General features: G+C 38.1%; 1 protein-coding gene across 1 annotated transcript in view; it reads right to left on the bottom strand.

Annotated features, from left to right (window-relative positions):
• mettl15 (methyltransferase 15, mitochondrial 12S rRNA N4-cytidine) overlaps nucleotides 1-20,451 on the bottom strand; it is a 133,084-nt gene that overhangs the window by 9,441 nt on the left and 103,192 nt on the right. Inside the window, exons 4-5 of the mRNA XM_056461612.1 lie at nucleotides 16,816-17,007; nucleotides 11,382-11,560 (exon numbers count right to left, since the gene is read on the bottom strand). Of these exons, the coding sequence (XP_056317587.1) occupies nucleotides 11,382-11,560; nucleotides 16,816-17,007 (371 nt within the window). The remainder of the gene's footprint in view (nucleotides 1-11,381; nucleotides 11,561-16,815; nucleotides 17,008-20,451) is intronic.

The raw sequence follows: 20,451 nt of genomic DNA, 5'->3' as shown, positions 1-20,451 counted from the left end.
GTTATTTCTACTCTCGATTCTATATAACAGTGGTTGATATTAAGTGAGTGAAATGTGTTGGCAGTGTTTGACGTGTGTGCAGGGATTAAAGGGTAACACCCAGCTGCTCCTGCTTCTGATAATTGGCAGTATGTCTTTATTTGGATCAAACTGATTACTGCATGACATCCTCCTGTAATGAAGGCACAGATCTCTCCTGAATGAGGATTCAGCTTGAATAGAGGACTCATTCTTTGTCTGACCATGAAGTGAATGACGGATTTTCCTTTTGTGATTCCTCTCTATTAATCACGAGCTCGCATTGCTTTATGTAATGAACAAGCCGCAGGACTATCGTTCTGAAATACAAGGCTGTTTTATTACAAACACCATCTGACTGATTGTACAAAGAATAAAAACAAAGGCAAACACTTGAAAGATGGTATTTAGAGAATGGTTACGAGGTGCAGAGAAATAACTGGAACTTTCCTGTTCTGAATGCTAAATGTTGCATGATGAGACAATTTTTTTTATTAATATTTATCCTAGTATGTGTAAATATATATGCATACATTGTTTGTATACATATATGAACATTTATCTAATCCATGAATGCATTTACATATAACTCACTGGCCACTTTATTAGGTAAACCTGTCCATCTTCTCATTAACGCATATTTCTAATCAGCCAATCACATGGCAGCAACTTAAAGCATTTAGGCATGTAGATATGGTCAAGACGATCTGCCACGGATCAAACCGAGCATCATAATGGGAAAGAAAGGTGATTTAAGTGAACTTGAATGTGGCATGGTTGTTAGTGCCAGATTGGCTGGTCTGAGTATTTCAGAAACTGCTAATCTACTGGGATTTTAACGCAGAACCATCCCTAGGGTTTATAGAGAATGGTCTGAAAAAGAGAAAATATCCAGTAAGTGGCAGTTCTGTGGGCGCAAATGCCTTATTGATGCCAGAGGTCAGAGGAGAAAGGCCAGACTGGTTCGAGCTGATGGAAAGGCAACAATAACTCGCATAACCACTCGTTACAACCAGTGGCGGATTTAGGCATGGGCAATATGTGTGATCGCCCAGGGTGGTATCTTGCTAGGGGTGGCATGGAGATCCCGCATCGCCCTACCCACTTCACTTTCGTTTGCGACACTGCCCCCGCTCTTCACCCTTTCGTCCGCGAGTATTTCTGAATGCACAACATATTTAACCTTGAGGTGCCAGCAGCAGCAGAAGACTACACCGGGTGCCACTCCTGTCAGCTAAGAACAGGAAACTGAGGTTACAATTCGCACAGGCTCACCAAATTGGACAATAGAAGATTGGAAAAAACGTTGCCTGGTCTGATGAGTCTTCGATTTCTGCTGCGACATTGGTAGGGTCAGAATTTGGCCAAATTCTGGCGTCAACAACATAAAAGCATGGATCCATTCTGCCTTGTATCAACGGTTCAGGCTGGTGGTGGTGGTGTAACGATGTGTGGGATATTTTCTTGACACACTTTGGGCCCATTAGAACCAACTGCGCATCCAGTCAACACCACAGTCAACCTGAATATTGTTGCTGACCTTGTCCATCCGTTTATGACCACAGTGTACCCATCTTCTAATGGCTACTTCCTGCACGTTAACTTGCCATGTCAAAGCATGAATCACCTCAGACTGATTTCTTGAACATGACAATAAGTTCACTGTACTCAAATGGCTTCCACAGTCGCCAGATCTCCAATTCACCTATAGTGCATGTCTTTGGACTGTGGGGGAAACCAAAGAACCTGGAGGAAATCCATGCAAACACTGGGAGAACATGCAAACAGAAATGCCAACTGACCCAGCTGGGACTCGAACCAGCGACTTTCTTGCTGTAAGGTGACAATGCTAACCCCTGAACCATTATATTTTTATTATTTATAATATTAAAATAAAAAGGGTAATACTAATTAAGCTTCATTTAAAAATTAAAAATATCCCAAATAAAATGAATTATAATATAAATAATTTAAATACAGCTTTTAATTAACGCATTTCTTTTTATTACTCGAATTTGCAACTTAATACATACAGAGATCATTTATAAATATTTAATGTATTCCTAGCACATGTAAGATTATTAATATTATAAAACACTATACTGAAGTTTTGCTGAAATGATGACACATTTTAGGCCCAATCCCAAATCTACCCCTTAGCCCTTTCCCTTACCCCTCGTTTTGAGCATTCACGTGAAGGGGTAGGGGTGTCTCTTTAACTTGAAGGCATAGTGGTTAGGGGAAGGGCTAGATAGTCCCTTAAAACTGACATTTTTCAGGACCACACTCGAAACCAAGGGGTAAGATAATTTCAAAGAATACACCAGCTACAACAACAGCATAGCTGCACACAGAAGTAAGGAGATGCACAAATTAGTATTTTTTGTCATTTTTATGAATTTTTACGGCAAACAAACATAGGTTTTAATATATTCATTAGTACGTTTTTTTTCCATCGTGCTTTAAAAAATATATTAAAAAAAGCTGCATTTTATAATCCATAATAATAACTCCTGTATAGTAGTCCCATAACATAATTTTGCATCAGACACTCGATGACACTCGAATACCCTGTCAGAAAATTCTAGTGGCTTGGAATGACCTTTTTACAGTGTCTGCTATAATGCTAATGTTGTTTTCGTGTGTTTACATAGATGAATATGGCCATAGTGTAAATACACAGTACAGTTATGAGCTTAACGCCACATTATAACATTAAGATAACATGATATCATTGCTTTTAGTGATTTCCTGAAGATAAATACCAAAAAAATAACCCAACTGGAATAGCTACAGCAGTCGCCATCGTCGATCTCATATGAAGTAAGAGATCGCGATGATATATGAGGATGTGTGCAGGTGTTGTAGTGCTGTCCCATTTCTTAGGGGAAAAAATGTAAGCCTTTCCCCTTCATATTCTGTTTCAAGGGCCATGGGGAAGGGGTAAGGAAAGGGGTAGGAGTAAAAAAAAAAATTAAAAATTGGGATTGGGCCTTAATATTGTTCATACAAGATTATGGAGTTATTTATGTATCATTTTAATGGCCATATCACTCATGTTTTAGCACTCTCTAGAAGACTGAGGGTGAGTAAACTGCTCTGCTGTGTCCATATGAACCTGTTAAAATGCATGTATCCATATATCTTCAAACTCCTAAAGAAGAATTGATTAATACGTGTCTCACTTTTGACTCCTCCACCTCTCGGCGGCTGAGAAAGGAACAGAGAAACAGTGCGGGTCAGGCCACACTTAACATTTAAATGTTAGGTTGTAAACCCGAGTGCTTGATTGATTCTGCATGAAAATGGCGTGAAACAGAGTTGTGACTCAGTAAATGGTTTATTCCTCATTTATTTCTCATTTATCACGGCACACCGAAACGGCTAAAGGCTGAATATGTTCGGTGAAATACTCGATCCTGCATATGCCACGACAACACGCTGATGACTCATTTCCAGCAAATATATTACATATTTCTCCTTGTTCACCTCTGGGACAGAAAAGAGCAATAAGTGAAAGAGAGAAAGAGACAGAACCGAAATTAAAGCCTTCCATCTTCTTGTTTACCCTGAAGAGTTAACTAAAATTTTCACAACATTTCCCAATCTACGCTGATAACGTCGGGTTTCCCGTAAGAACGGAGATGAGGGTCCTATATTATCCTGTAGTGCCAATTTACTCTGTTTTCTTTGAAAGCTCGGGAAGGGCCTTTCCAAGTGGCTCATTTCAGGGTGAGGCTGGCACTCACTGTTATGCTCAAGACTTTCAGATGTAATGCTTCATTATTACCTAGTAAATCCTCCTCGATATAAGCAGCAGGCTAAATAGGGACGCAGCTTGTGAATGTTATTTAAGGCTGAAAGGCCTGCGCTGCTATTGACTGGAACTCTCTATAGAGGCAGCAGCTTGATTGTGCTGACTGTCCATACAAATGACTTTTACTGGAAAATTAGCCAGAAGAGGTTTACAGTTGTCGGTTATGGATCTAAAGGAGCTGGGCTACTAACAATAAAGGTTCAAATGTGACCATGAAACCGGAGTCATTTTTGTGTAAACCGAGGTCTGGCTTGGTGCCTGTTGTACCAAATTTATATTGTTTTTTGTGAGTCGTTGGGGTAAAGAAAACTAACCTATTGTGTACCTCACTAAAGCTACTAAATGGTGTGAAAACTCAGTAATTGGGAGTAAATTTCATAAACAATTACAATTAAATCTGACATAAACATTTCTTTTTTATGTGAAAAACTGAAATATAATTTCGGTCTTATTTGATCTCTATTTTTAATCTAAGTGCATCCACTTTTGCTATTTTAAAGATGGAAAAACAGTCGGTGCACCTGGCACATATTCTAAAAGGGTTGTCCATTTTCTCTTAAGGTATGGGTGTATTTTAGGCATAAAGTGCATTTATGGATTCGCTATTTACATGGCAAATTTTGTAAGTGGACAACGAATCTGCTGGTGCATGAAGTTAAAATGCCAACAGACCTTCTACCTAATGATCTAGATTCCACCAAAACCCTCTGAGGTAAAGAAAGTGTGGGAGGCAGTAGTGGTTTTTATATTTTTATTAATTATGTAGATAAAAATAATCTTTTTTTTTTTTGTTAAATTGCTAAAAAAAACAGGAAAAGCACAAATTGTTTAAGAGAATGGTCTGAAAAAGAGAAAATATCCAGTAAGTGGCAGTTCTGTGGGCGCAAATGCCTTGTTGATGCCAGAGGTCAGAGGAGAATGGCCAGAATGGTTCGAGCTGATGGAAAGGCAACAATAACTCATAACCACTCGTTACAACCAGTGGCAGATTTAGGCATGGGCAATATGTGTGATCCCCCAGGGTGGTATCTTGCTAGGGGTGGCATGGAGATCCCGCAGTTTAAAACAAACAATCTGACCGAAAAGCTTTTAAAATTTTGAATTATGCCATTGTGTTTGAATGGAAGAGCAAGATAAAAGAGTTCTCATGGTCAATTTCACTGTACTAACACGTTGTTTGATTTCAGGTTTAAGTTAGATAAGAACCTTAGATTCTACACTGATGAGCATTTCCACACATTGGTTAAGCAAATATCACTGATCAAATCCAGACAAGGTTAAGCAAACAACCAGTTTTCATAATCAACATTTTGGAGAAAAGAGAAATGGGCAGAAATTGAATCTGACTTGGAATCGAACTGGGTCAGAGTCTGTCAGAAATAGCAAGGCTTATCAAAGTTCACAAGAGGTGAGAATTTACCAACAGAGAACCACAAACCAGTGAGAGGCTGTTGGAAGCCAAAAGCTCATTTGTACACATGGGTAAAGGATGCTAGCCTGACTGGTCAGAGCCAACAAAAGAGCTACTGTGGCACCCAAAATTTGAAGGATAGTTAAAGGGGGAATGTGTCACAGAGCAATCAATCTGAAGGCCTTTGAAGGCCATGGTAAAAAGTGCTACAACAGGCACACAAGCATCAGAACTGGACCTTGGAGAAGAGGAAGGAGGTCACTTTGATTGTTTTCTTTCACAGCACCGGTTTCCACCATTTATATGGGAAAGTGAAGACACTAGGACGCAAGACAACAAGAAGCTGATGAAGGGAGTGTGATGTTCTGAGCAATGTTCTGGTAGAAAACGTAGGATCTTTCCATTCACTGTTGCAGAGCAGGTACACCCCTTCATGACAAAGGTGTATGAAGTGGCCTCCTTCAGCAGCGAAAATACACCTGCCACATTAAATGCATTGCTCAAATTTAAAGACCATAATGAAGAGTTCATTGTCTTTGGTCTCCAAATTCTCAATACAAATCTGCATATGTGAGATGTGCAGGACCAACAAGTCCGATAGTTACTTCACCTCGCAATCTGCAGCACTTGAAGAACATACTAATTTTGTGGTGCCAAATCAGGGGTAATATGGAGTCCATGCCATGAAAGCATGTGAAGAAGAAACAGCATAGACAGAATATTGGTCAGAATGTTTTTGCTTATCTATGTATTACCTATTTGCGGCAAACAGTGCAGCCAATTGGGTTATTTGTTTACAGAATTGTATACAATCTATTCTCTTGTATCACGTCGAGGCACACCAGGATTGCATTCTTCCTATTTTCATTTCATCTCACTCTCTCAATTCCAGAAAGATGTTTTTGCATGGAGCTCTGGAGTTGAATAAGACACTAGATCCTAACTGAATGGCAACAATTGAGATCTTTGAATAAAGACAGTCTGCTAAATACTAAGTGAACAGTGTGATGGTAAGTAACACCAGCCATTATCTCCATTCTGAATACAAAGGCGGCAGCAATTCCTTAGTATATTTCACAGATATCATTCTGAGGAATATGAAAATTCTGTTTATTCATTCTCATGACATTCCAACAGCAACAAAACAGGGTCAAATGTTGTTTTGGAGAAAATGAGAAAACATAACAAACACAAATATATGCCTACTTCCATTCCAAAAAACCCCAAGAATACATCTAAAAAAAAGAAGAGTTTAACGTTAATATTGTAAAATTTGCTGTGTGATTTGCTGTATACAACAGACACGTGCACATTTGTAATGAGGCAACAGCATGTATAATGTAGACTTATTGTTTAATACACATTTATGCTTTGTGTCATATCACTCAGCTCTTATGCCGAGTTCAGACTGCATGATTTTCAAAGTAGTCATGTCATAGATGTTTTCACACTGCATGACTATAGGGGGCAGCATTCTGTCGCTGCTGTGTTCACACTGCGGAATGGATCAGCGACAGGGGGTTTTAAACTGCCTGACTTTTCAATAGGAAGAATCACCGACACTTTAGTCTCGGTCTGCAAACTACGTCTCTCAAACGCACACGAGAAGTGACATGAAAACAACCCAATGTCACATAGTATATCTTTAGTCATTATCTACAGAATGAGAAAGAAGCCTTTAATGGGGTAGAAAACAGACACGGGTGCTCCTGCCAAATTTTCACTAGGTTTTCCTCCATTTCTTGGATCCAAATAGACTGAAAAGAAAGAGCCATGGTATCCAGAAATATGTACTGTAGAACCCCTAACTTCTCCAACCTCCTGCTGGCCTGCAGATACCCATACTAGTGGAGGCTGCTCTCTCATTGGCTGTAGGTAATCGCCGATGTTATTTTTTAATCATAACACATTTCACATGGTATGATTTCGACATTGGTGACTGGTCCAGATATTTAGCATGCCAAATATCTCATGGGTGTTGGCAACTCTGCGATTCTCTCACTGGTAGAGTCTTTGACTGTTCACACTGTGTGATTGTTACTCACGTGAACGAGCATCAATTTGACTGTGATTTCAGACATTTGTCTGCGATTTCTCAAAACCTGTCGGAGAGTCAAATTCGGGGCTAAAATCATGCAGTCTAAACTCTGCATTACTGTGATTTGTCTGGAGTGAAAGGTCCATAAAGGATATACTAATAAAACTTGTCTGTTTACACATATGTTAATATTAATTCCTGCCTGTGTTTTTATAAATCCACAAAATACAGCTATATATACACATCTGTCTATCCCTTTTATTAGGTAAAATTATAATTTAGCCAATATTTTAATCACATAAGAAAGGAGCAGTAATGGAGCAGCAGGCTTAGTTGCCTACACATTCTAACATGAACGTCTTCTCCACTTCAGTTGAAACGATTGAAACGATCATCTGACAAGGTATCTGCATTCTAATATTATTTGACGACTGAGGTATGATTATTTTGCACATGTGTAATTCAGAGTACATCACATCTAATGAGCATCAGAGACAGGAGTGAGAGCAGCATGAGAGCAGAGTTCATTACTAGTCTATTCACAACCCTTTCAAATAAGATAAAAACAGAGCTTTTAATTGACCCTTCTCTAAGCCCCGCCCTCCTTAGTTACTGTTGCTACGCCTGTCAAGCTTTTGCGCCTGGTACGTCTATTACAATATGTATGCACCAGTGTCAGACATTGCCAGGGATATAATAAGTAATTTTTGGTGAACAGGTGAGATATCCGAGAAAGCCAGACAAAAAAAAAAGACTGTAGAGTCGGTGCAATAGCCTACTGGTTAGCGCCGACATATGGTGCAGTAGCACGTCAGGGTGTCCCGAGTTCGAATCCTGGCTCGAGGACATTTCCCTACCCTACCCCCCCTCTCTCTCTCCAACTTTGCTTCCTGTCTCAATACTGTCCTATCAAATAAAGGCAAAAAGGCCAAAAATAAATCTTATTTAAGTAAAAAAAAAAAAGGCTAGTAGTATGTATTGCAGGTTTATACTTACGACATAATACGTGACCGGCTAGAAAATAATTTAATCAAAATAGAAGCTAAGTTAGCCTAGCCCCATCATACACTGACCATTCACCAGCTTATTTCATGCACAGTAGGATCTAGGTGAAATTTACAAATAAACCATGATTTCTCTTTTTTAGTCAAAAGGCCTGATAGATTAATTGTTGCGCAATGAAATATAACTTAGCGTTACTAACCGACGAGGATACGCGCATGGACAGTGCTTCTACATAACTCATTGATAGAAAGAACAGCCAGAAAGGGGAAATTGATGGATTTGTGCCAAATATTAGCATCATTGACCCATAACAGTGTACAGTACCTATAACTGTCAGCATGTTTGTGTGCTCTTTATCCGGTTTCTAATCTAATTTGCAGGTAAGTGGAAGAAATAAATAAATTAAAATGCAAATCGAAGTATAAATAGCAGAAGTGAACAAATAGATTTTCCCTACCAGCAAATATTTATCAGACACCAAATATAAAAGCAGACACTAACCCGCTATAATGCTGTCACCAATGACTAAATCTCCAAAAGACCGATGAATACATCAGTGAATTGTAGCTCTGACATGGAAATGAGGGTTATAAATGACTGAAAAACAGCTGCGGGTGAAGTATATTGATCGCAAGTGCGCAGATTGTGATCACATCTCGGTTTTGTTCTGTAATTTCATGTGCTTGATTCACTCTGGCATTTCTCCCCTTGGGTTTTAGGTTTTGAAAAGGAAAAAAATTCCACCACCCCGACCAAACTTTTAGGATACCAGGTATCAGATTTGCACAATGCTTTGGCTTGTTTCCCTCGCTCGAAAGCTTGACAGATCTCCCGCGCGTAGCTACGGTTGCTATGCCACGATTGGTGTGTGGCTTAGCGAAGGGTCAACTCTAGGGCTAATTTCTAGCTACATAAATGAGCTTGTAAAATTTATTTCTGGAATTTATTGCAGTTACGTTAGCCACAAACTTTCTATGTAGACATAATAGAACAAATTAAACAGAATGCATTCTATGACACTCTTAAGTAGCATCATAGAGCACAAACAGACTTTAAGGACTGCCTTAATTCCAAAAGTGTGATGGGGGGCCTCAGGAAACATGGAAGGAGACAGCAAAAGATCAATTTTCATCAACACTCTAACGAGTCTGCTCTTCAACCAGTGATCAATAGTGGGCTGATTAGTGTCTCTTACAGTGATATTAAAGCATGACCAGCAGCTTAAACAACTGTTTAACCATGCTGTCAAAACGTGCGAGGAACTCCAAATGAATCTGAATATGTCATGGTAGAGTTAGATTGATGACTTAAAGATGTATGCGAGAGGCCCATGTGCCCACCTGGGGTTTTTGAGGGTGCGAATTACAGGCTCTATGCTAGATTTAGGCTGATGCTCATTATAATTCAAAGTGGTCTGATATGTAGAAAGCTGATCTGAATTTATCGATTATTAAGGAATTATTAAGAAAGCCTGGAATTCCAAGTAAATTTTGCAAATAAATACAAAGAAATGGCAAGTAACACTGAATTTAACAAAGAAAGTGGCCCAAGGTGTCAAAACCTGCGAGCCACTCCAAACGAGTCTGAATGTTTCATGATAGAGTTAGATTGATGACTTAAAGGTGTAGGCAAGAGGCCCATGTGCTCGCCTGGGGTTATTGAGGGTGCGAATTACAGACTCCATGCCAGATTTAGGCTGATGCTCATTATGATTCAAAGTGGTCTGATATGTAGAAAGCTGATCTGCGCATTGGGAACGAGGGACACTTTCCTTTGGGAATCTGGATAATCTTCTGTCACGCCAGCTGGGTTCATACTGATGAGAATATTAGATCGCCATGACCTCGTCTCTTCTCTAATGTGTCTCGCTAAATAGTGCGGATTCCCTGTTTTAACATGGGATAAAACCATCAATCAGTAGCAACACTAAATCAGTAATGTAGGAATTATTAAGAAAGCCTGGAATTCCAAGTAAATTTTACAAATAACTACCAAGAAATTGCAAGTAACACTGAATTTAACATGGAAAGGCTGAAATTATATTTGCAGTATAACCCCCATTGATGCTAAACAAAGCAAATGACTGCACACAATGTTCACAAACTCATCTGCCCTAAAAAAAAGCCTTTAAAAACCAAGGGCACAGAGGCATTGTGGGGTTTTGCAGGCTCATGTAAGGAAACAAAGAGCTCATAAGAAGGAGAAATCCCATGATGCCCATTGTTATGGTGTCTAAACCCCTCCCATTCGCCCATCATCAGCACCGATAAACACACACATATACAAATGTACACGTATCAAGCCTCCTCCGGCTCCATCAATCGCTTCCCTTGGCAACGGTAATGCCAGCAACCCACCGCTGACCCCTAGGGACCCTCGGGAGTCAGAAGCTTCCAGATTGATTGGAATAAACATTGTTGTTGACTCTCTCTACTCTTCAAAGAAGATCAAACAACTGCCCTTAGTCACACCTGTTCTCCTGGCGTGACGCACGTGCACGCCTCGTGCTAGCATCATCTTCAGAAGCGACTCTCTATCTCATCGCCAGCGTCAGGCTATGGAAACAGCGCCAGCGAAAATAAAGCAGCCGATAAATATAATATCAAAAAGCATCGAGCTGCCGCAATGTGGTGTGTGTGTGTGAAGCGTGCGTTCGGAGAAGTGTGTTGGTGGGGGTGCAGTGAAGGGCATGAAAAGGGAGGGAGCGAGTGTGAGAAACAAATCAAAGGATACAAGGGTGGGGGGGTTGGGGGGTCTGGGGGAGGAGAGGATGGGAGTGCGAGTCTAAATACGAATTAAGGGGCTAAAAAACGCACAGATCCCCACCTGCAGCACTTTCGCTTCTGCTCCTTCACTCGCTCCGCTTTTTTTATTTTAGCAAGAGTCTTGTCAATCACAAGGAATGTGTTGCTGATGGACACTCAGACAGTGAGAAGCAGAGGGGGGGAAGGAGGAAATTTCGACTGATTAGAAAACGCCATCTTTTCTCCCCTTCCCTTTTTTTCAGGACAAATAGGTCCCATAGGGAGAGTTTGCATTAATATCTCTCTCCTCGGCTCCCTCTAGAGTAGGGAATTAATGAGGGGGGGTACCTGCTACGATGCTGGCCAGTTGCAGGGTCCGGCCGATGGGGTAGACGCTGCGTGCCTGTGCGATGGCCGCCGCAATTTTCCTGGTGTGCCGCTCCTCCCCGTACGCGGCCAGCACGGACGCAAGCGCCTGTTGATCTAAGGCGTTGACCACGTCAGCTGCGCAGGGCATGTCGGGGTACCTACGCACAAAGAGGAGCCCAATTAAGCAGCTTGACGTCACAAGTTCCTGGCTGACAGAAGCCAAGCCTGACAGCTCTAAGACACCAGCGAAAACCCCTCCCACCCTTCCCACTCTGGGAGATGTGGGCTCCAGATCTATAAAAAGAGAGAAACAGAGCGTGTGTGTACATGAGAGAGAACAGGAGGGAGAAACGGTTAGCGACAAATATAAAAATATCAAATCATGAACTGAATAATGCATTCGCTTTTTCTTTCTTTAGGAAAACACGTACGCACGCAGCAGGAAGAACAAAGAAAGCAGGGTAAAACCAGACCAAGTTACACACCTGCATAATGGGGAAATATATTAGCTTAGTAATATGAATAAAATGGGATGTGTGATGTAGTCGGTTTCAGTCGGCAGATGTTCAGTATGCTTGCACATACATTTACTGTGATTCATATACTCCCAGTGATTCAGATATTCTCTAAACCTCTCGAGTCAGATGTTCAAGTGTCTATACTTGTACCCATGCAATTATTTCCTGAGATTTAGAGTTTTGATGCTTTGAATTCTGACTGGCACTTCTGTTTGTCTCTTTACTGACTGTGAGGTAAAGGGAGTGAATAGAATTTTATTTAGAATTTTTTTTTTTAATTGTCAAATTTTTACAAAGAAAGGCAAGTAACAGAACTAATTAAACACTGTTTACATGTTTGAAGAAGAAAGCCCAACTTTTTTTTTTAAGTTTCAAACATTCATTTTCATTAAGCTTAGTCCCTTATTTATCAGGGGTCACCACGGTGGAATGAATCACCAATTTTCAAACAGCTTCAACTGATTATTAATTTTTAACTAGTTCCACAGACTTTTTTTGATGTTCATGCAGTTTCTCTCTTAAAATAAAAATATATTTAAATAGTTAATTTTTGGGGCGACTTGGTGGCTGAGTGGTTAGCATTGTTGCCTCACAACAAGAAGGTCGCTGGTTCGAGCCCGAGCGGAGTCAGTTGGTATTTCTGTGTGGAGTTTGCATGGTCTCCCCGTGTTCGCATGGGTTTCCTCTGGGTGCTCCAGTTTCTCCCACAGTCCAAAGACATGCGCTATAGGTGAACTGAATAAACTTTATTGGCCATAGCGTTTGTGTGTGGATGTGTGTATGGATGTTTCCCAGAACTGGGTTGCAGCTGGAAGGGCATCTGCAGTGTAATGCCTCATTCAGACTAGCAACAACTTTGTAGCTGCCTTTCGCTCTGTGTGGCAACTTGCTTTAAATGCAGGGGTGTGTAAGTATACAGCACGAATTCAACTGGCCTCTGAGCAAGGATCACGTGAGCTCTGCTGGTGTTCCCACTGGCTGTCGCTCAAGAAAGTCGTTCTTCATTTGCATGAAGTTGAAGGATTCTCAACTTTGTCCCATCACTCAACACACCCACCTGGTCACCAACGGTCACTGTCGCTCACGTAGACGGAGGTCGCCGGAAGTCGCTCACTGTCCATTGAAATTAACTTTTTGTAGTATTTTTGTAGTTGGCCCAAACCTGACTCTCAAAGCTTTATAAATATTTATATTGGCTGGATTTGTGTTTATTCCAATCAACATTAATACTTTTTTTAGTGTTGACTTGATTTCACCCTTTACATTTTTTTAAGATATGTTTTTGCAAATTTAATGTAATATATATCATCTAAACCAAGCCAAAGCAACAATATTAGTTAAACTCAGATATTTGTCAACATCTCATTAAAAATATATTGTCTTCCAACACCTCATTAATTTGGGTTTTACAGTGCAAAAATAGTTTTTATTTATTTATTTATTTATTTATTTATTTATTTATTTATTTATTTATTTATTTATTTATTTATTTACTCCAATGTACTTCCACAGACATGTGCAAAAGCAGTCTTTTGTCACCTGGAGTCTACTTTAACCATGAAATGCATACAACATTAGAGACGTAAAATTCAATATCTTCCATTCTATTGAAATCAGTGTAGATTGTGATCTCACCTTATTCATAATATGTCCTCTCCTCTTTACATTCTCACAAATAATAGCACAGTATGAGTAATTCAAAATTAGAGACATGCTGTTTAATGCAAAACATGCTCTGTTCTTCTTCAAGGCCAGCTTGTGTCGACTGACTGCATCATGCTGTGGGAAAGTTTAATTCTCCCACTGGTTTTGTGGATCTTGAGGATCAAGTGTATTCAGATACAGTGGGCAGGACCTCGATTGACTAGAGCACTAGATCTTGCCCTTTTTCTTTTTTCTTTCAGTCTCTCTCTTTTTTTTTCAATCATTTCATCTCGCCCCCAGAAAAAAGTTCAGAGTCGGTTATAGTTGGCGGGATTTCCACCTCATTATCACAGTGAAAACTTTGACAAAACTTCCTAATAAGAGAAGAAACCCTCTCGTTCCTCTTCAAATTATAGGAAAGCATGAGAGGCGTAAAAGTTTTGTGAAATGACAGTGATGGTAAAATGTCACTCTACGTCAGTGTTTCCCACATACACGTTTAAAAAAACGTTACTTTAGATGAATAGGTTTACTGGTAAAAGGTTGGGAAAGTGTTATAATGTATATAGCAATCAGATCAAATCGCTTACGTGGTTTCCCAGTTTAAATGGTGCAGAAACACATTCACGTTTCACAGATTTTAATATAAGAGAGTGTTTGCAGTGAAAGATTAACTATTTTTAAAGTGATATTTCACCTAAAGGTCTGTGATTACTTATTCAACCATATGCCTTTTCAAAACCATATGCTGTTAAATTTGTTACGTGAAATACTACACTGAGTCTTTTTTAGGGCACATTATACCTTATTAGTCTATTTAAAGCATCAAATTATTGCTACATGATATTGTTGCTATTGAATTGATTTGTACTTTTACTCATATTTGTAAACCTTTAAGTTAAATGTGACATTTTAAAATTTATTTTTTTTCAATTATAATTTTTTTAACATTTTCTGCATTAATCTATCTTGTATAATTCACTATTAATGAAGTATAATAGTATACAGTAATATAATTAATTGTATACAGTTGTATATTGTATTAGTCACAATATATATAAATACATATAACATGACACCTAATAGGCCTTCAACATTATTTGAATAATTCATAGAAGCACTACAGTAAATTGTTAGTGAAATGTTTTTAAATGATAGATAGTGGTTTGCAAAATCGAATCGGTTGTGGACTGAAAAAAGTCAAACTTGGCCTTGCTTTATTTGTTCACTTTATTTATAAAGCACATTTTAATACAGCAAAAGTTGACCATAGTGCTGTACAGAAACAATACAAAATAACAAGATATACATAATAAAATAATAATAATAAAATAAATTTTCCCCTTTATAATAATAAAATTCCATTTTCAACCAATTCAGACTCTGGAGCGGTAGCACTATATTTCACAGTCCTGCTTCGCATATACATATTATGTACTTATCAAAGCCATTATATTAACTAGGTATTAAACCTTTTCCTGCATCTTAACTTAAAGGTGCAGTATGTAAGTTTGACACCCAGTGGTTGAACTACGTATTGTACGCCTGGTTCAAAACACGCAAGCGCAGGTTGCCAGATTGACAACAGGAGTGTGCCTGACTATCGAGCCTAAAGGCTGATTTGTGCTCTAAATAAAAGCAATGGCATGTGATAGAAGGAATATTCTCCTTATTAAAATGAGTTTTTGTTCTAATCAACACCTGGAATTAATATTTTAAAAACAGCTTCTATTTCTCACAGGTGAACAACAGAAAATTGACAATGATCACCTCAGGTACACCTCATGTGCTTTATTCGGTGGTAAATGCTAATAATGTGAGTTTGAATTCCATTTTACGTGACATTTATTGTCATACTACTGAAAGCAGCAGCAGATCTTGAAAATTAAATAAACCATTTGAAATTGAACTTTAGACTCGGTGCAAGCTAACAGTGATTCATCTACATTTAATAATGTTAAAGAGGTTTAATATGTATTATATAGATTATAATCCTAACCATTTTCGTTGGAGTGCAGTAAGTGCACTATTCTGTGGTTCTGAATGGCTTTATTTAAATTTCTTTCCTGTTTCGTCTGGTGTAAACAGACAAATCGCTTTTCACTGCAAATCTCATCATGTAGCATGTTGTTAGGACACAGAGATACAATGTAACCTGCTCACCTAAAGTTTACGTTCGTAATACTTATATTATTTGCTAATTAATTACCACCTCATGTGGAACTCTAAATCTGCGTATTACGGAGGCTGCTACTGTCCACCAGTGGTCACATTTCAGTCACAGACACATACTTTGAGAGCCTTCCTGACTGAATGAATGAAATACGCTGTTTTCCACCCAGGCAACCCAGGGTGACAGACGTTCTGGCACGTAATGAAAATTTTCAAAGCAGAATATCCGACTTTAGCATTGAGATTTTTCAGATAAACAAGAGTGTTAACTTAACATGTTTCTTAAATATTTGTAAACATATTATGGTATTTTATGCTTTAGAAGAGTCAAAAACTTACATAACATTCAGCACCTTTAACCCACCTAGATACCTTGCATTAAACACATTAATTTCTTAGTTAAAAACACACATAAAGTGGTTAATCTAAATTTTAAATGTTTATTTTGCCACGTCAATCCACTGGAAAAAAAGGCATTTTTTGGTAATCTTCAATCAATTCCGACTATTTGCCTCCGCGTTAGGAGTGCAGTCCTTCTCTGTTGTTGTCAGTTTGACGGTTTCATCCACAATATTCTTAACCACACACTGTCAATTACAGCACTGCTACATTTGTACATCTTTCAGATATATCAATGAATGAACTGAACATATCAGATACAAGAAAATATACAAAATCACTTATGTTCAAGATATAAAGGCACTGTGGCCTGACCTTTGCATTTTTTTGTTTCTCGCTTCCTAAATGACTTGTGTTCATTCGTCCATTCATCTTAACACTCAAATTCCATGTGTCCCTCAAAGCGCTGTCTGTGAATCACCGGACTCTGCAGAGCTTAGTCATCATTTTATTGTATTAAGCTGTAATTAGATTAAGCCTTACACCTGTTCAGAATTAGTTTTGAATAGCTATAATAGAGAAGCATGGAACCTCTGTAGATGTAATCAATAACAGAGTGAGCCAAGATTAATAACTGTGGCCATCAGTATATATCAAGAGGGAATCGGCCGTTACTAATAGCACAAATGATTTTTTTGGAACAACAGTGACAATGAGTGTTTCTACTAAAGTGGTCCAACCTGTCTCCATCCATCCTCATGTCTAGTGGTCCGTCTTTGCTGAGGGAGAAGCCCCTTTCTGCTGAATCCATCTGCATGGAGGAGCAACCAGCATCCAGGAGAGCAGCATCCACAGTCCCAGGACCCAAACCCAAAGCTGGGAGCAGGTTATTGAGCTCACTGAACCTCCCTAGTACTGGCTTCACTTTTCCCCTTGACAATACAGAAAACAGACGAGAAAGGAGATAAGAAGTCAACTCTTCTTTTCATATTTAATATAAAAATATGCAAGTTTAAGTTTATTTATTAATAACGCACATTTAAAAACAACCACAAGACTGCACATAAAATCAAACTACACGTAGAGCTATTATAATAGTTACACTTTAAAATAAAGTTGTATTAGTTAATTTTAGTTCATGTATTTACTAACATGAACAAACAAAAACAATACATTTATTACACTATTTATTCATCTTTGTTAATGATAGTTAATGAAAACACTTGTTTATTTTTAGTTCATGTTAACTCACAGCGTACTGACTAATATTAACAAGCACCAATTTGCCTTTTAATAATACATAAGATAATGTTGAACTATGATTAATAAATGCTGTGCAGGTATTTTTTATTGTTAGCTGATGTTAGTGAATACATTAAGTAACATTAATGAAAGCTTATTGTAAAGCGTGACCATTGTAATAAAACTACATTGAAATTGAAATTAAAAAGTAACAGAAATAACAGATTGTAAAAATTCAGAATAAACAGAGCCAGCACAGATGAACATAACAGAATAACAGACTATAAAACCATATAAAAGAGAGTAAAATATTAGTAGGGCAGGTTGAATAGGTGAGTTTTTAAAAGGGATTTAAAAATGGACAAGGACGGGGCCACTCATTATTCTATAAAAATAATTGTCTGAATACAGCAAAAGAAAAGAGGCAAAATGATTAAATAAATATTAATGAACAACGATGGTTTGGATAATCCATTCAAAAAGCATGTTAAAGTGTTTGCAAAAGCTACAAAAGTGTCCATTTGCAGACGCAATCCCTAATAAATATACAGCAGTAAACATTTGAAGTGGATTATAACCTTTCATCAAAGCTGTCCTAAATCTATTGAACAAAACCCATACTTGTTTTATGACAATTTAAAAAAACTTTTTGTATTCACTTCAAACGTTGACTACTGTGTTTAAAGGGGTGGTCCACTACGATATCATATTTGAAACTTTAGTTGATGTGTAATGTAGCTGTGTGAAGATACACAACATCTCTGAATGAAAGACGCTCAAAGGTCAATGCAAAGGAAGACATTGGCTTTTTCAGAGTTAGCTTAGCAAAGCCTACAGCAAACAAAGTTTGGGGACTACAAAAAAATACATCCGGGTTAGTGAGATCACAAACACTTCAGGTTACGAGTGCTACCACACGCATACACCATGCACAGGTGAAGGGGTGTGGCCAGAGGCACTGTAATGTTTTAGCAGAGAAAGCTAAATGCCGTCCAAATGCTGCTTTTCATTGAGCTTCTTTTGTTTCTGTAGTTGGGGTTTCAAAGGACACGACATAAAGAGAAATGCTTACAGTTTAATTTTAGCTATGTTTTAGAGAACTATTAAAAAAAAATATATAGCTAGCATTTGACAAAGGAGAGCTTTCAAAATCTCTCCCAGTTCAGTGCTGGATTCGGCTAAAAACTCCTTCAATCGACAAAGCTGTGGATTGTGAGCCACACCCTGTAAGTGTTTTAATTTGATAAAATTTATCTATTACAAGCACAGTTTCCAGCGCTAATGGTGTGTTGTAGCGAGGACGTAAACAAGGATGTAAACAACAGGAAATGCAATTTGTCACCGCTAACTATTCAGCTACAAATTCATATTCATCCGTCAAACCACTGTAAAACACCCACAGTCTTCACCAGCACTGCAGTGTCCCTCTAGGCAGACACTTTCCCTGCGTTCTACATCTCAAATAACAAACTCACAAAAGATATGTGAACGTTTCATATTACTTACACATGCTTATTCCGAATATATGTGAAAGACACTTTTATTTTATTTTACAGACAGATTTTATTTTAGAGAGCAGGCATGAGCTGTGTGCTCTTCATTTTCTGTCTGATTCAGCTACACAGTGCAAAAGCACGTGCTTGTAGGGGTGTGATGAGGCGACGTGGAGACAATCCGCATATCACAGCATTAGCTGACCAATCAGAGGAACTAGGAAATATGACACTGGTTTTCATGTTAGCTGAATAGCAGAATATAATCAAAGTAAGATATATGAAAAAATAACCTTATTTACTACAACTGAAGCATGAACACACATCGGTTTGCATCTTATAACTACAACCAAGCCTTAAAAATACACTCTGCACCACCCCTTTAAAATGTAGTGCTGTGCTCAGAGAGGCTGCATTTATTTGATTAAAAACATTTTGAAATATTTGAACCATTTAAGACAACTGCGTTGAGTTTTAAGAGTATGTAATAATATTTCAAAATGCAGATTATTCACATTAAAAAGTGCAATATTCCATATTCAGCATATTTACCATGCATGATTACACAAATCTCAATTACACATTATCCTTCAAAAATAATTCTGATGTGTTGATGTGCACAGTAAATATGTCTTGTAAATATCAATGTTGAAAATGTGCAGCTTGGTATTCACAGATCTTAACTCATAAGTTTTGTATTCACAGATCTTTACTCAACAGAAAGTTTCAAGGAACAGCATTTATTTGAATCAGAAAACATTATAGAACTTTCATAATTATTTTTTTTCATGACAACTTCCATCTTTCTCTGACCCTTAAAAAACAGTCTGATTTCTTCTTCAGCTTCGAGACTAGCAGACATCTTGACATGTGAAATGAGTAACAGTGCTTATGGGAGGCATTTGCTGTGAGGTCAAGCATAATTTGTTGGTGCTGTATTTTTCAGCACCATTGTTCGTGAAGCCTGCATTCATTGTGACACAGAAATCTGCCTCACAAACTGTTAAGGTCAGACTAACATGGGGCCTGATCAGAGACCTTGTTAAAAATAAACATCAGCCACTTGTTTCCAGCCCTGGAAGCCAGAGACAACAAAACCTTTGTGAACTTTCTCCATTTCGGGCTCTTATGATTAGTTACAAAGCAGAAAAATAGCTTCTGGTGTTTAGAATAATAATATCTTTCCTGCTTTATAGCTTCACACTATGACAAGATGGAAATACTAACAAGTCTCTATTAGGGTCTCTATTGTAAAAAAATTAGCCAAGTTTGCTGCATGGAAGTATGCATCAGTTACTGTTATTACTATAATAAGCACATGTAATTTGTAATAAGAACACTGTAAAACAAAAATTAACTAAATGTTTCCATGGAAACTGACTGAAATAACATGTAAAAATACTACAATTCTAGAAATACTCATATGCTTTACATGTTTGTTTTATGTTTGTTTATATAACTGCTATTTTCATTTATAGCACTTCATTTTTGCATTGACATTTAATATCTCTTGTTTAAATACACTATGAACAGCAGCTACACTAATTATTTTCTTTGTTCTCAATTTCCACCTTGGGAGGCTCATCCCAAGGCCTCTCAAGATTATGCAGCGCCATTGATGTTATCCAAGACCTGTGAAGA

Source organism: Danio aesculapii, chromosome 7 (genome assembly GCF_903798145.1).
Source record: "Danio aesculapii chromosome 7, fDanAes4.1, whole genome shotgun sequence".
Lineage (NCBI taxonomy): Eukaryota > Metazoa > Chordata > Actinopteri > Cypriniformes > Danionidae > Danio > Danio aesculapii.
Note: the sequence above shows the minus strand (reverse complement) of the source record. Positions and strands in the feature narration are given on the sequence as shown.